This window comes from Mus pahari, chromosome 9 (genome assembly GCF_900095145.1).
Source record: "Mus pahari chromosome 9, PAHARI_EIJ_v1.1, whole genome shotgun sequence".
Taxonomy (NCBI): Eukaryota; Metazoa; Chordata; class Mammalia; order Rodentia; family Muridae; genus Mus; species Mus pahari.
The window spans coordinates 27,181,160-27,197,942 of record NC_034598.1 but is presented as its reverse complement, the minus strand read 5'-3'; the positions used below and the strand labels follow the sequence as shown (position 1 = coordinate 27,197,942).

The window sequence follows — 16,783 nt, the reverse complement described above, 5'->3', positions numbered from 1 at the left end:
TTGAGACTGTGTCAAAAGAAAGGAAAGAAGAGAAAAAAGGAAGTCGGGCATGGTGACACAAGTTTTGATCCCAGCATTCAGAGGACAGAGGAAGGCAGACCTCTGTGGCTTTGAGGCCAGCCTGGTCTACATGTCAATCTCCAAGCCAGCCAGGGCTCTATGGTCCTTGTCTCAAATATAAAGGGTAGAAAAGAAGAAGAATGAAATAAAATAAAAATTAATCACATTAAAATGGTTCTGTTGTTGTTATTGTTGTTTGGAAACAGGGTCTCCAGCAGGCTGGCTTTGAACTCACAGAAGTCCACTCACCTCTACCTCCCAAGTGCTAGGATTAAAGGCGTGTGCCACCATGCCTAGCCACATATACCACTTTTAGTAGAAATTACAGAGAATGTGACTATTATGTGCCAATGAATAAGTCATTACATTTCTGTGAGGCTGGCTGATTGGGGCCTGGGAGCGATAGCCAAATTCTCCTACAAGGTGCTAGAACTCTTTTTTTTTTTTTTTTTTTTTTAAAGATTTATTTATTTATTATATGTAAGTACACTGTAGCTGTCTTCAGACACTCCAGAAGAGGGAGTCAGATCTTGCTATGGATGGTTGAGAGCCACCATGTGGTTGCTGGGATTTGAACTCTGGACCTTCGGAAGAGCAGTTGGGTGCTCTTACCCACTGAGCCATCTCACCAGCCCCGGTGCTAGAACTCTTTTGAATGCCGGCCTGAAGTTTTTTTGTTTTTTGATTTTTTTTTTCTTTTAATAAGAAAGATGGGCACTCCCTTTAGGAATGTGCAGGAATAGCTACCAGGAGACATCTCGGGCGGCCATTTGAAATCCTTTAAACACAAAGAGGATGGTGTCCTGTCTGGGCTTCTGGCCTGGTAAGGATTTCCAAAACAAAAGACAGGAGGGTCATCCCCAGAGAGCATCAAGGGCTTCTTCTTGAGGAGCCTCAAGGCTGTCTGTCTGTCCTCTCTCATACTGTGGGGTCCCCGCTATGGGAGATATGTTTACAGCAGAATGAACCATGCATGGTTTGCGGGGAGAGCAGAAGAGATGGCTGGTTCTCAGCAAAACACTCAAGCTTAAAATACACATTCTCAATGGAAAGCACAGTCTATAAATGCCAGCTGCCGGCTCGATAAAATGGCGAGGGTGGTTGAGTGGTTAACTTCTCTCCACCCAGGCAATCACAGGTCTTTGGTGACCCCCAATGTCCCCCCACTGCGTACATAGATACAAGTATAGTTAGTTTGTGGCAGCGAGCACACATACAGAAGGTCACGGGTTTGGGCAACGTCCATTCGCTCATTGCTAAAGATTTCAGCTTCACGTTTTTTTATATTTTTGCAGAGATCAAAAGGTTCCCTCTCAGAGTCCTCTGATTCATGCAGGAAAACATCTGAGGCACCATGGACCGTCCATTCAAGTGAATGCTTATGGTGACTGGCCCCAGAGCCATGTGCCCTTGACAGGGTTCACAGTACAAAAGACAACATGGTTTTTCATCAGGGACCAAGCAACTGCACGCGCCCAGTGTCGTGTCACCTGATACTGTCCATTGCACCGCCATCACAATGAATTTTCCAGAAACCAATTTTAAAAAATGCTTCTTCAGACACACTCTTTGTGCTTAACCTCAATAACTGTCGGGAGATGGCAAATTAACGCAACCCAATCTTTAAATGATGCCGGGCACACGGTCTTCATCCACCAGGAAGCACATCTGGATCTCCATCACTACTAGCGAATCACCAGAATAAATTCTCGGTTCCTTTGGCGCCGTGCGCGACACAGTAACGTGTTTGGTAATAATTTCAGATCAGGGCTGCATCCAACGTGGCTTGCTTTTTTCTTTTTTTTTTTTTTCGTTCACCTTCTCATCCCGTAATGGGCAGATGAACGCCCACACCTCTTTCGCCCAGTAAAGGTGAGTCGAGCTATCTGGAGCCTGTGGCTGGTGACCACAAGGCCTCCGTGCCGGGCTCTAGGGAAGCCGGGTCCTCGCAACCGACAGCTCCGCGAGGCGCAGGCCCTGTGGTTCCACTGCAGAAGGACAATAGCTCATCAAGCCCCACGAAAGCCCCCGGACCCGTCGCGGAGCCTGGGCTGGCGGGGGATGAGGCTGAGCGACTCCTCCTAGAGGTGGTTATGTGGAGAAGGAGCAATCCCTTCTCCCTCCTCCTCCTCCCCCCGCTACTATCCGCGGCCCGGAGAACTGCCGCTTGCCGCCATTGACACGCACAGATACAACCCCAAGAAAGGCAGGGTCCTGCCCAGCACCGGCGGTACGCGGGCCGAACCTGCGGCCGGGATTGGCGCGCACTAGGCCACCGGGCGCCCGGAGCCCGCGGTGCAGCACCAGGTGAGCCCGCCATGCCCGTGGCATCATTGTTTCGGGGGGCGCCGGGGGTCTGGAAACAAAACCCTCTTGCCCGGGCAGTGCAGGGGCCGAAGGGAGCCACGGCGCCTCTCCGCTGCAGCCCTGCGGGCGCACCCCGGTCACCGACCCACCTCTGCCACAGAAATTAATAAATCGATCTGCCCAACTTGCTTCCTCGGGAGATAAAAGGGGGATATGCCGAAGGCGCCGCGCGATGCCCGCCGCTGGCGAGGGGCCGGGGCACCCTGGGCCAAGCAGGGAGGATGCAGAAATGCGGGGTCCCGCGGCCAGGCTGGCGGTGCTGGGAGCCCTGGGCTTCGAGGATGCGGAGCTCGGGGAGCGGGGGAGGGAGGAGGGAGGCGCCCGGGCGCCGAGGGGACCGGGAGGGGGACCCTGGCTCGCAAGGGCCGAGGGCGCGCGACCAGGGCCTCCGGGTTGCCGAGCTGGGCGCGGGGCTGACAATGGAGGAGGACGCAGAGACGCCGGGGCGGCGCGGGCGCGGAGCCGGGATGCTGCGGGCGCCGCGGCGGAGGAGGACGCGGGGCCGAGCACTCCCCTCGGGTTCCCTTTCCGGGGCGATCGGTGCTTCCACCGGCAAATGGCGGCCCCTGAGCGGCTCGTCCTACCGGTCCCAGCTGCTTAATTTGCGCGGGAAAATAACAATAATAATAGTAACAATATCAAGAAGAGGGGGATCAAAGTCAAGTCAGGAAAAGGCGGCAGCCGCTGCCGCGGGTAAGAATCAGCCCTGCCTCCCCGGTTGCCAGAGCGCCATCCAGATGCACCGCTTTCCAGCCCCGCTAGCCTAGGATGGCTCCCCAGAGTGGCTTTCCACGCCTTTCCTCATGGGGGCGCCCTCAGCTCCTGCCCTCTTTGTTCCTCTCAACAATGGCCAAAGGGGCATCGAACCCCACCCCCCGCCACCCAAAGCCAACTGAGCTTCCTTCAGGAGCTCAGCATTACTGATGGTGCCTGGGCTTCAAATGAGCCACGGGTGGGCCTGATTTAGGCCTGGCCATTACTGCAGCGTTTGGGCCGAAGTGGGAAAGGGGCCAGTGCAAAAAAACAAAGCGTGGACGGACGCTTTGGGAACTGGGCTCGGGTTGCCCAGACTGGAAAGCAGTTCTCCAGGTGAGCTGGCTTCAGGGGAATCACAGCGAGAAGCCACACACCCCAGGAGGCCCCAGGCGAGATCAATGGTTCAGCGTCTGTTTACGTTGAATTAAAACTATTCAGTGGGGGTGGGTGGGAGAAGAAAACCTTATTCAGAGTATAATGTCTTTGCTTTTAACGTCTCAAAACAAATTAAACACAAATTAAACTGTGCATAGTCCCCAGCCCGCTCCTTCTGCCAGACTGAAAGCGGTTCCTCCTTACACCGTAGAGAGAACTCTCACAAGTAAATGTTCAGAACTCCAGGACCCGCAGACGGTGCCTTGGAGTTTTCAGACATATTGAAAGGCAGGAACTCAAATATCGAAATCCCGCTGTAGGAAATTGTATCTTAATAATAAAATAACTCATATCAGCAAGATCTCTTTCCTTGCATCCAAATTCCCTCTTAAAATACTGTCTTCCTCTCCTCCAGTGTCTCCTGTCCCCGCCTGGATCCGCTCTTAGCGTTTAGATGTGATTCACAGTTTCTGCTATTTCAGAACTGCATGAAAAGAACTTACCTCTCTGGATCCAGAAAGATTCTGACCCTATCCATAGTCCTCCGCCTTGACTGCCAGGCTTGTGGGGTGCCTATGGCCTGCTGTGCCACAGTGAGCCCGGACCCCCTGCTGGCTACCACCTGAGACAACTAAACCCTGTTTTCTCTACCTCCTGCTACAGAAGCTGGAGGTGAATTCTGTGGCAGACAGCTTTAAGTGGAAGAGATCAACACCCACAGAGAGGCCCGTGCAAAAATTGAATTCTCGTAATCTTTTATTCGTAAGAAATCGCCTTAAAGTTAGTTGCCATCTTGTTAAGTGCCTTTGAAAAGTGTGTGTTGTAGAGATGAGCAGAAAAGACATATGATCTGCTAGGGGTCAGCCAGCCTGTGCTCACTGAGCAGGAACTCTTTTTTTTTTTTTTTAATTTATTTATTTATTATATGTAAGAACACTGTAGCTGTCTTCAGACACACCAGAAGAAGGTGTCAGGTGCTGTTACAGATGGTTGTGAGCCACCATATGGTTGCTGAGATTTGAACTCAGGACCTTCGGAAGAGCAGTCAGTACTCTTAACTGCTGAGCCATCTCTCCAGCCCGAGCAGGAACTCTTAAACAGATCCAGGCAGAGAGATCAACATGGATTTAAGGAAATCGGGGCTCCACTCTCTGTGAGCATCCCACTTCCAGTCTGGGAGATGCTAAAATAAAAATGTAGCCAACACAGGAAAAAAAATTTTTTTAATTTTTTTATTAGATATTTTCTTTATTTACATTTCAAATGCTATCCCAAAAGTCCCCTATACCCTCCCTACCTTCCCACTACCCTGCTCCCCTAACCAACCACTCCCACTTCTTGGCCCCTGCGTTCCCCTGTACTGGGGCATATACAGTTTGCAAGACCAAGGGGCCTCTCTTCTCAATGATGGCCAACTAGGCCATCTTCTGCTACATATGCAGCTAGAGACATGAGCTCTGGGGGTATTGGTTAGTTCATATTGTTGTTCCACCTAAAGGGTTGCAGCCCCCTTCAGCTCCTTGGGTTCTTTCTCTAGCTCCTCCATTGGGGGCCCTGTGTTCCATCCTATAGATGACTGTGAACAAAATTTTATCACTTACTTGTGCTCTTGGGAAATTGGGTACCTTCTATTGCCTAGGGGTGTGTGCCTGTGGACAAAGACTGCGTGCATGGCAGTTAGGCATTGGTTTTTACGTGTGTGTGTGTGTGTGTGTGTGTGTGTGTGTGTGTGTGTGTGAGAGAGAGAGAGAGAGAGAGAGAGAGAGAGAGAGAGAGAGAGAGCGCATTGGGCTTTGACCTGGGTTCAAGGATTTGAATTTAGACCCTCATGCTTGGGTGGCAAGAGCTTTGGCCCAAGGAGACATCTCCCTAGCCCTGAGCTTGGCACCACTAAGTATATAATAGGCACATGCTATAAAGTGGCAGTTAGGACTTTTTTCTGATACTGTTGTATTTACTTACTTTGTGTGTAGTGTGAGGGTGGGGGTCAAAGGGCAGCTTGCTGGAACTGGTCCTTTCCTTCCACTGTGTTGGTCCTGGGGATCAAATTCAGGTTATGAAGCTTGACAGCAAGCACCTTTCTCTCTAAGCCGTCTATCTCCCTAGCATTCTGTTTCTCGGTATATGTCCCACTGATGCAGACAGTGAGCTCCCTGTGTGCAAACCTTCATGGCAGAGCTTTGGTAGTTTCAACATGGAAAACCCAGTAACAGCCAATAGTAAGGAATGCTCCAGCATCCCTCACACACCTACGTTCTGGGATATGAGACAGCCATTAAAAAGAATAAAATTGGTGTGTATATACAGAGAAAGATCATCAAGGCATGCTATCAATAAAGAAAGGGGCAAATTACAGACACATGAAAAGATAAGCTGTAGAGCTCTACAAATGAAAATACCGTGTGAATGGGTGGAAAGTGTGAAGAAGATAGTCACAGTGTGAAGAGCTTTAGATCCCAGCTACCGTGGCTGCCGTGACCTTTGGTGTTGTACGCATCGGTCAATCTGTGGATTGCTTGACCAGGTACATGCATCAGGTTGTTTGGAAATGGTACAGGATAACAGGGGTGAAAATCCACAACGTGCCGAAAGGTTTAAAGGAAGGAGAGGATTTCAGACTGGAAGGGAGGAGCGGGTCTAGGCTTACTAGAGAAGGTGGGAGGATTGGATGGAAGTGGCTGAGAGACGAGGCAAGAGGTGCTCCCTCACGTCCTCCATCTCCCATAAGATTTTATCTGACATCCCAGCAAGGCTGAGTTCAGGCCTGGACTACCAAGGATGAACTAAAAGAAGGCTCCAGTGGTTTTCACTGAATGGGTCCGTGGGAAGTTTAGGAGGAAGCTGGAGATAAGAAAAGAGAAAGGGGAGTGGGTGTTTCTTTTGTTTTAGCCCAGGCTGGCCTTGAACTCTGGCCAAGAGTGATCTTCCTGATCATTCTTGAGACCCCCATCCTCCTCCCTCTACCTTTCAAGTCCCCAGGTTACATGCAAGCACCCAACACACCTAGTTTATACAATCGATGAGATGCAAAGCCAGAGCTTCAGGATTCGTGGACAGCACTCCTCCAGCTGAGCCCCCTGAGCCACATCCCGTGCCTGGGAGTCCGGTGGCAGCAAGGAAAGGTTATGTTTCCAGCCACAGCTGGAAGACAGGGAATTTCTCTTAGGATTTAAATCGAAGGGTATGATGGCTATTTGAAACGATACTTCATTTCACAAAATGAAGAAGAAACCTTAATGATGCTTTTGTAAAAGCTTTAAAAAAAAAATCATTACTGTTTTGGGATGTCTGAAGACCACTTTCAAGAGCCAGCTGTTCTCAGTTTCCTCCTCCTCCTTGTGGATACTGAGACTAGAACTCAGGTCTGCAGGCTTTGCCGCAGTCATCCTTTCTTACCTCGCTATCTTGCTGGTTTTAAAAATGCTTTTGAAAGGCTGGAGAGATGGCTCAGTGGTTAAGAGCACTGACTGCTCTTCCAGAGGTCCTGAGTTCAAATCCCAGTATTGACCTCAACACAACCATCTGTAATGGGATTCAATGCTCTCTCTTCTGGTGTCTGAAGACAGTGTCGGTGTACTCATATACATAAATTTTTAAGTGGAGGAGTTCTTAAGAAAAAGAAAAAATGCTTTTGAAGCAAAATATTTAAGTCACTTTAAATTATCCACTCATTTAAGGAATACCTATTAAATGTCAACTGTATCCCTAGCACTATGCAAGGACTTGTAAGAGGTGATGCTTCCAACCGAGTAGAAAAAGAAGGATCAGGAACTGGGGGGGGGGGGGGGGGGGGCAGGGGGCAGGAGGGGTGTTGTTCCAGGTGAGATTTCACAGACAGTGTAGCTGTGTCAGGTCTTTTCCTGACTCCTAAAAGTTGTCATCTGTGGTATGCACTAACACACACACACACACACACACACACACACACTCATAAAGAAACATAACTTAAATTGTTTTGTAATAGCTTCATTTGAAGAAACAAACCAAAGAGTTCATGTTGAGGGCCAGTGTGTTGGCTCAGTGATAAAGAGCGTGCTACCAAATCTGGTGACCTGACTGACTGCATGGTCATAGAGGAGACCCAAGTCCTTCAGGCAATCCTCTGTACTCCAAAGGAGTCCCGTGGTACATGCGTGAATACACACAATGATAGATAGATAGATAGATAGATAGATAGATAGATAGATAGATAGATAGATAGATAGATGATAGGCAGGCAGATAAATGATAGATAAATAGGGTAGGGTGGACATACAGACAAGTAGATGGATAGACAGACGGGTGGGTGGGTGGATGGATGGACAGATGAAAGGACAGATAGATCAGTGGATGGATGGATGGATGGATGATGGGTTAGATGGACAGGCAGACAGATGAATAGATAGACAGACAGGTGAATGGGTGGACAGACAGACAGTGGTGAACGGGTGCATGGATAGATAGATGATGGATGGATGGGTGGGTGGGTGGATGGATAGACAGATTGGTAGGTGAATAGATAGATTGGTGAGTGGATGGATGGATAGACAGATAAATAATTGAAATGCAATAATTTAAAAGTTTGTGTTGATTACATGCGCACTGCCAGCCAGGTTCTATTCCGATAACTTGATATGAATGAACGGATTTAGTCCTGACCACGGCGCCACAGATAGCGCTGATGTTACTATCCCTGTCCTTCAGAAAGAAAGCAAAGGCTGAGGAGGTGCCAAGGGACTCCAGCCCAGGAAGCCTGCCAGCGTGCCCTGTAAGTGCTCCCAACACTTTACTGAGTCTGTGTTTGATTCTTGCAGATTTTGTGAAGTACGAACATTTTTATTTTTTATTTATAAAACTTAATTGCATCACTGCCAGGAAACCCCTCCCGTGCTGTGACAAACGAAAGATAAAGAGACTCTGATGGCGCTACTTTAGCGCTGTGCTTTGAACTGTTTCGTCACAGAGTATTAAGTGAGATAAATCTGGCGCTGTCTCTGAAGCCCTTGATGTTCGTCTATCCATCCTGGCAGCCATCATACTTTGCCCGATTTATTTGACTGGCATTGCCAATTTGGGCCTTGAATGGAGTAAGTAACCCAGGCCAAAATTCCCATGCTTTGACAGAAATAGGGACCAGACGTACACACGGGCCACCAGCCCGGCGACGCCACCTCAGCTAATTTCCTGATGTTACAAGAGTCACTAAATTACTTTTTTTTTTTTTTAATTTCAGCATTTATTTATTGTGTGTATCTATGTATGTGGGTGTACACAGGCCATGCTACTGCACATACATGCCGCTGAGTTGGTAGAGTTTGTAGAGCACACAGAGTTCAGAGGACAGCTTGCCAGAGTCAGTCGCCTCCTTTCCCATGTGTGTCCCATACTCTGGTTGTCAGGTTGGCACCAAGTATCCTTACCCACTGAGCCATCTTGCCAGCCTTAGCCATATATATGTGTGTGTGTCTGTGTATGTATTTTTTAAATGATCCAATCAGATGTATACAACAATAAGATCACAATTTACAAGATGCCAATACGATAATTTCAGAGCCAACTGATAATGATAAAAGCTTTACCCCAATTATTCTCACCTTGTGAAGATCTTAGCTACTTGTGTCTGTTTAAAACCACATGGGATCAGGAGCTCCTGCCTGTCTCCATGCTGGCTTCTCCCCATATTTTTTTTTTTTTTAAACCTAAAATGACATCAGTCTGCCTCAAGATCTGACGGTTGTTTCTGGATAGGAAATGTCACTTTAGGGATATAGTTCATAGGCCTCAGTTTGGCTGTTCCCATGATTGGGCAGAAGCATAATAAGGTTAAATCCAGTTAAATCCAGTTCTCCTGTCCCCCGGGCCTGTGCTTGCTAGGCAGTCCTGTGGGCAATGTACACACAGGACGGTGTAACTGATGCTCAATAAAGCATAAAATTATAAACAGTGGTGGTGGCCTACGGAGAGGTCAGGCTGGCAGCTTCCGGGATAGATGGCATAAATGTTCAGGTCAGAGGATAATCCAGTGTGTTCCCCATCAGCACAGGGAGGTTGCAAATTGATGAGTCTTGCGGAATTTCAATCAAGGGATAACGAATTCAAGTTATCCTGGGCCCAGAACTCTGCATGTATGTCCATGTGATATATGATTATATGTCTGTAGGTATACGCGTGTGTGTATATATGTGGAGGCTAAAGGTTGACCACCCTTTTCTTAAACATTTGTTTGGGGTGGGTGTGTATTTGTGTGCAGAGGTCAGAGGTCAGAGGTCAGAGGACAGCTTGAAGGATTTCTCTCCTTCCACCATGTAGGCTCTAGGAATGGAACTCAAGTCATCAGGCTTGGCATCAAATGCCTTCACCAGCCCCAGCCCTAGGCCCCTGGCCCCAAACCCCAGGCCCTGGCCCAGGATCAAGACCCAGAGCCCAGGACCCGGCCCAGGACCCGGGCCACAGACCCCAGGACCCAGACCCAGAGCCCAGGCCCTGGCCCAGGACCCCGGCCCCAGACCCCAGGCCCTGGCCCAGGATCTAGACCCAGAGCTCTGGCCCCCGGCCCCAGACCCCAGGCCCTGGCCCAGGATCCAGACCTAGAGTCCAGGCCCTGGCCCAGGCAGGACCCCAGCCCCAGAGCCAGCTCCTTGGCTCTTTTGGTTTTTTTTTTTTTCCTGTTTTTGGTGTTGTTGTTTGTTTGTTTGTGTTGGGTTGTTTTTTTGTGTGTGTGTTTGTTGGTTTTTTTTAAATTTATTTATTTTTTATTATATGTAAGTACACTGTAGCTGTCTTCGGATGTTCCAGAAGAAGGCGTCAGATTTAGTTACAGATGGTTGTGAGCCACCATGTGGTTGCTGGGATTTGAACTCAGGACCTTCGAAAGAGCAGTCAGTGCTCTTAACTGCTGAGCCATCTCACCAGCCCCGTTTTTTTTTTTGTTTGTTTGTTTGTTTGTTTTGTTTTGTTTTTTTTAAGACAAGGTTTTTCTGGGGAGCCCTGGCTGTGCTGAACTCACTCTGTAGCCCAGGCTGGTCTCAAACTCAGAGGTCCACCTGCCTCTGCCACTAAGTGCTGGAATTAAAGGCATGTGCTACCACACCAGGCTTGTTCTGGTTTGTTTGAGACAGGATCTATGTCGTCCTGCCTGGCCTGGAACTCCCTTTGTAAACCAGGCTGTTCTTAAACTCAGAGAGAGGTTTTTGAAGTCAGAAAGACCTGCTTGGGTTGGCCTCCCTCCGGGCAGTCATGTGTAGCTGTCTGATATTTTAAGAAAAGTTCTCTCATTGAACTTGGATCTTTCTAATTTGGCTATGCTGGGTGGCTAGTGAGCCCTAAGGATTCTCCTGTATCCTGAGACCTCCCCATGCCAGGAACTAGGGACTCATCTCGCTGCATCTGACTTTTTACGTGGGTACTGGGAATATAGACTCCGATCCTCACGCTTGCAAATTGAGCCGTCCCTTAAACAGAATGTTCACCTTTGCTGTTCTTACATTGTGTTCTTACAAAGTGTATAACTGTCGTGGTGGAGACAAAGCTGTTCCTTTGCTCAAAAAAAGTCGGTTTTCTTTTCTTTTTCTTTAAGGTGTATTTATTTATTTTATGTATATGAATACACTGTAGCTGTCATCAGATAACCAGAAGAGGGCGTCAGATCCCACTACAGATGGTTATGAGCCACCATGGCTGGGAATTGAACTCAGGACCTCTGGAAGATCAGTCAGTGCCCTTAACCAAAGAGCCATCTCTCCAGCTCTAAAGTCAATTTTCTTTTTCTGCGATTATCAAAAGCAACTCAACAGTGATTTCAGAAGAAAGCTCCGGGCATGTGCCTGGCTTTTCCTGGTGTCAGCATTTGTAACAGGATCCTTTGTTCAGGATCTCTGTAGAACGTCTTTTCTTGAGAAAGCCTCAAAGATCAGAAAACATAATTTGATCAGGAGGAACTCCACAGAGCCTGGAGCAGGTTTCCAGGCACCTGGCTCCCCTTCCCTGCCCTTTCCCATCTTGTTCTATAATGAGAGCTCCTGTAAGCTTTTGTTCAAGCCAGAGAGGAGTTTTAAAGACTCTACTGATTGGCCTGAGGGCCACACACAGGTGGTCATTGAGAAACAATCCAGTGCTCTACTGCCGTTGGGTACCCCTGGGGCCACAGAGGGAATGGTCCCTAAGAACAGTAGAAGCTTCACTGTTATAACAGAGCCAATATTTATTGATGGAAAACAAACAAAAAACCCTCAATGTGTTTAGTCTAGCTCCTGCCTGCTTTTTTGTGTAGGGAGTTGGGGAGAGGTGGAGGAAATGGGGGGGGGGCACACGTACTAATCTGCAAACACTATGTGCCACCACTACCTGTCACCAGCCACTTCTGAGGAAAAGGAAGGAGAGTGGGGAGGGGGATGGTAGAAGTGGAGTGGGGGATGGGTACTCCAGAGCCTGCTGCCTGTGTTCAGCTCAGACTATCGGATTGAGAGCAAACCGTCCCCAGTCTGGGGAAACCCTTGGTTGGTCAGGTATCACCAGCTGCCTGGGACCCTCACCCCAATTCCTTCAGCAGCTTATCTTGGCTCAGATAGCACCAGTCCCCTTCCTGGAGAAACCCAGAGGATGCTGCTCGCAAGAAACTCCATTACTAGTTGAAATCAGCCAGAGTTTGAGAAAACAGGACAGTTAGCCCACGATTCTCATTTGTCTATCCTTAAAGAACAGAAAGGCAGGAAGGAGCTAGGCTAAACACACTGAGGGTTTTTTGTTTTTTTTTTGTTTTTTTTTTTTTTGGATTGGTTGATTGTGGGTTTTTTTGGTTTTTGGTTTCCATCAATAAATAAGTAGACTCAGGGCTAGTGAGATGTTTCAGTGGGTAAAGGCACTTACCCTCTGCAAGCCTGAAGACCAGAGCTTCCAGAAAGTAAGAGACAAAGGATTCTATAGAGTTTCCCTCTTGATTCCCACACACACCATGGCATATACCCCTGTCTTAGTTAGGGTTTTACTGCTGTGAACAGACACCATGACCAAGACAACTAATATAATGACAACATTTAATTGGGGCTGGCTTACAGGTTCAGAGGTTCAGTCCATTATCATCAAGGCAGGAACATGGCAGCATCCAGGCAGGCAGGGTGCAGGAGGAGCTGAGAGTTCTACATCTTCATCTGAAGGCTGCTAGCAGAATACTGGCTTCCAGGCAGCTCAGATGAGGGTCTTAAAGCCCAAACCCACAGCAACATACCTATTCCAACAAGGCCACGCCCACTCCAACAAGGCCACACCTCCGAATAGTGCCACTCACTTATACAAACCATCTCAGCCCCACGCATACATACTAAGTAAATACATCCAAAAGGCAAACTGGTGCACTTTCTGATTGGCTTTCTTCTGGGGTACATTTTTAACTCAGCTTTTTAAACCAAAATGACTAGTATCATTAAGGGCCAATTGTGTTTATATTAAAACAGCATACGGATAGCTGGGAAGAAATCAACACAGCAACAACATCTGCTTTTCTCTTGTTTGAAAACAAAACGTAGCTTGGGTTCAAGGAAAGACAAGAAAATGTGTTAAAAGTCACCGAGTGCAGCTGTAGAGATGGCTTGGTCAGTAAAGTACTTATCCTGTAAGCACACAGACCTGAGTTTAATCCCCAGACCCACATAAAAACTTATGTTTGGGAGTGGAGAAATGGCTCAGTGCATAAGAGCACTTGCTGCTCTTCCAGAGGACGAGGGTTTGATTCCCAGCACCCACGTGGTGACTCACAACTCTGTAACTCCAGTCCCAGGGCATCTGACGCCTTCTCTGGCTTCCATGGGCACTGCATGCACATACTGCATAGACATACATGCAGACCAAACACCCATACACACAAGATAAAAATAAGTACATCTTTTTTTTAAAAAAAAAAGAGTTATTTATTTATTTTATGTGAGTACACTGTAGCCGTCTTCAGACATACCAGAAGAGGGCATCAGATCTCATTATAGATGGTTGTGAGCCACCATGTGGTTGCTGGGAATTGAACTCGGGACCTCTGGAAGAGCAGTCAGTGCTCTTAACCTCTGAACCATCTCTCCAGCCCAAAATGAATACTTTAAAACAACACAAAACAAAACAAAAATCCCTTTGGCTTGCTGGTGTGCGCCTGGAGCCGAGTGGATCCCTGGTTCAGGTGAGCTGGCCAGCCAGCCTCTCACACAGCTGAGCTCCAGCCCAGGGGACCATGCACGTCTCAAAAAACAAGACACGTAGTTCCTGATAAGAGACTCGCAAGTGACCTCTGCCTTCTGCATGTATTTTTGTGCACACATACCCACAAACTTGCATTTGTGTGTGTGCACATGAGTACACGCACATGAGTACACATGTGTGAGCGCACACGCACACACACATGCACATACAAGTTACATGCACACATACACACACACACACACACACACACACACACACCTCAAGCAAGTTACAGTGTCCGAGACTTCTGATGAAATCTTAAATCCACTCACTTGGGCCTCATCTCTTCTGACATCCTCTAGAATGACCCAGGTGGCCCACGTTCTTTGCCTCTGAATTTCAAAGAGCACACAAACTTCCCACTCCACAGCATGAATGGAGATGCATTTTTTTAAAAGGGAGTGATGTGTTTTCCAATCGTATAATTTAAATCAATTGGGCTAATGCTGGGTTTTCATGTTCGTGGTTGGTTAATTTGGTTAATTTGACCCTCACATCATTTGATAAAACTGCTTTCAGCTCCGCTCTTCACGTGACAAATGGTTACTCTGTTTTAACACATGGTATGGTGAAATCATTGACTGTTCTCAGTCGCTCAAAAATGAAATGTCGAGGAAAGTATTACTTGTGCCGTAATCGCTTGCCCTTGGAGTCCCTAAATGGAACTGTAATAGAGCTAGTGATTTAGCTTGTATCACTGAAAATGGGTTTCACAGCTACAGAATAATGCTAACCAGCTATTATTATCTCAATTCAGTACTCAGGCTAAGACGCCAAAATACGTTAGCATTCTATTAGGTGAGGCGCGTTGTCAAGAGGCTGTTTCCTATTTCATACCCTTTAAAACACAGTGCTGCATATAGTTCATATATTTATATTGAGTTCCTTTATGTCCTATTTAGCTCCATTTTATCTCATTTGACTCTCCCGAAGGACAGTTGTGGACTGATGGAGAAAGCTACTTCCCAGTGGCGTCTGCCTCGTTTCGTTTTGTTTTGTTTTCATAAATATTTACAAACTACAATCTTCTGGAGCGCAGTGGTACGGAGGAGGGACATGCCACAGGTGCCAGCACAATCTAACACGGTCCACTCACCCACCGGGGACAGTGCTTCATTTTCATGTTGGAAAATGTCTCAGAAAACGGTCTTTAAAGGTTGTTTTATTTCCCGCTTTCAGATAACACAGGGGAATTTTGATTTGTATAGTTCTAAAGTAAATGATCTCAAAAGAATACTTCAAACAGCATTAGGATTTTAGGTCCTTTTGCAAGACACGTGAACAGACATGACCTGGGACTCAGCGGCAACAGCAATTGTATCCAGCCCCATCCTTTCTCTCGCTTGACTCTAGTCTTTTTTAAAAGCCGAAAGATGAGGATGCTAAGGGTGTGGCTCATTGGTAGAACATTTGTGTAGCATTACTGAGTGCCTGGGTTCTGTACACAGACACACACACACACACACACACACACACACACACACACACACACACACCCCAAAACCCTGTCTCAAAAAGAGCAAAATAAGAGGGTTGGAGAGATGGCTCAGTGGTTAAGGGTGCTCTCCCAGAGGACACAGGTCCAATTCCTAGCACCCACATGGCAGCTCACAGAACTGTAATTCCAGTCCCAGGGGATCTGACGTCCTCTTCTGGCCTCTGTAGGGACTGTATGAACATGGTGCGCATGTAGACAAAACACTCGTACTCATTAAAAAAAAATTGTTTTTTGTTTAAAGAAGTAACATAGATACAAAAATAAATACCTTTTGGAAGAAGTGTAACTGCTTTGAAAAAATTGTCTTTTTTCTTTACCTTTTTGTTTGTTTTTTTAAGGCAGGGTTTCTACTCTGTAACCTTGGCTGGAACTCTGTAGACCAAACTGGCTCAAATTTGTAGACATCTGCCTGCCTCTGCCTCCTGAGTGCTGGGATTAAAGGTGTATGGCCACCACTGCCTGGCGAGATTTCTTCCTTTTTCTTGTTTTTAGCCACTGCTTATCACATTTATTTGTGTACTTATTTATTTGTGTGGCGGAAATGAGAGGATGAATTCAGGTTGTCAAGCTTCGTGGCAAGCACCTCCAGCCACTGGGCCATCTTGCAGGCCCCCAGTTTTGTAGAGGCAAGCTATCAAGTAGCCCAGGTTGGCCTGCAACTCACTTTGGAGCCAGCGATGTCCACCTTCCACCCACTGTTACACCAGCTGCTGTACCCAGCTCAAAAGCATCGTTTTCATTTAAGAATTCGAAGTGAGATCATTCTTACTATTTTTTTTTTGTTTATTTATTTATTTATTTATTTATTATGTGTACCATAATGTGTGCCTGCACAACAGAAGAGGGCTCCAGACCTCATTATAGATGGTTGTGAGCCACTGTGTGGTTGCTGAGAATTGAACTCAGAACATCTGGAAGAGCAGCTGGTGCTCTTAACCTCTGAGCCATGACTCCAGTCCTAATTTTTTTATTTTATGTGACTATGATATAATTACATCATTTCCCTTCCCTTTCCTTCTTCTACACCTTTCCTCTTGCCCCTGACCTTGTTCTCTTTCAAATTCATGGCTTCATTTCTATTGGGGTGTTTGTGTGTGTGTGTGTGTGTGTGTACACGCGCGCGCGTACATATGTACTCCTAAATACAGAAATACAACCTACCTAGTCTCAATAATGTCTATTATATGTATCTTTTGGGGGGGAAGGGGTTCGAGACAGGGTTTCTCTGTGTATCCCTGGCTGCTGGAACTCACTCCATAGACCAGGCTGGCCTCGAACTCAGAAATCCGCCTGCCTCTGCCTCCCAAGTGCTGGGATTAAAGGTGTGTGCCACCACGCCCAGCTTATTATATGTATCTTTTTAGGACATCCAGGGCTTTCCATTTGGTACTGGATGACTTCTTCTGCTCTCAGCATCCCTTAGTTGCCTGTGGTCCTTTGTGTAGGGTTGAGGCCTCTCCATCTTTTCTCCTTCCACTTCAAATGTCTCTTGGTCTTTTTTTTTTTTTTTTTTTTTTTTTTTTTTTTTTT

At 47.1% G+C, this 16,783-nt stretch overlaps 2 protein-coding genes across 2 annotated transcripts in view; one reads left to right on the top strand and one right to left on the bottom strand.

Moving 5' to 3' along the window:
* Positions 1 to 635: 635 nt before the first annotated feature.
* Positions 636 to 4,096, bottom strand: LOC110326765 (translation initiation factor IF-2-like). The gene is made up of 2 exons (XM_021205342.2): positions 4,062 to 4,096; positions 636 to 3,007 (listed from the first exon to the last, which is right to left on the bottom strand). The coding sequence occupies exons 1-2, from the start codon at positions 4,094 to 4,096 to the stop codon at positions 2,152 to 2,154; spliced, it is 891 nt and encodes a 296-aa protein (XP_021061001.1). The 3' UTR covers positions 636 to 2,151.
* The window catches only part of LOC110326259 (core histone macro-H2A.2), a 45,309-nt gene continuing 30,729 nt past the window's right edge, over positions 2,204 to 16,783 (top strand). Inside the window, exon 1 of the mRNA XM_021204517.2 lies at positions 2,204 to 2,367. The gene's annotated coding sequence lies outside the window, so the exon portion shown is untranslated. The remainder of the gene's footprint in view (positions 2,368 to 16,783) is intronic.

Coding starts and splice junctions, on each gene's coding strand:
- LOC110326765 (XM_021205342.2), bottom strand. CDS start 4,096: ATGGATAGGGTCAGAATCTTTCTGGATCCAGAGAG. Junction 3,008..4,061: donor ATCTTTCTGGATCCAGAGAG/GTAAGTTCTTTT, acceptor TGGGACCGGTAG/GACGAGCCGCTCAGGGGCCG.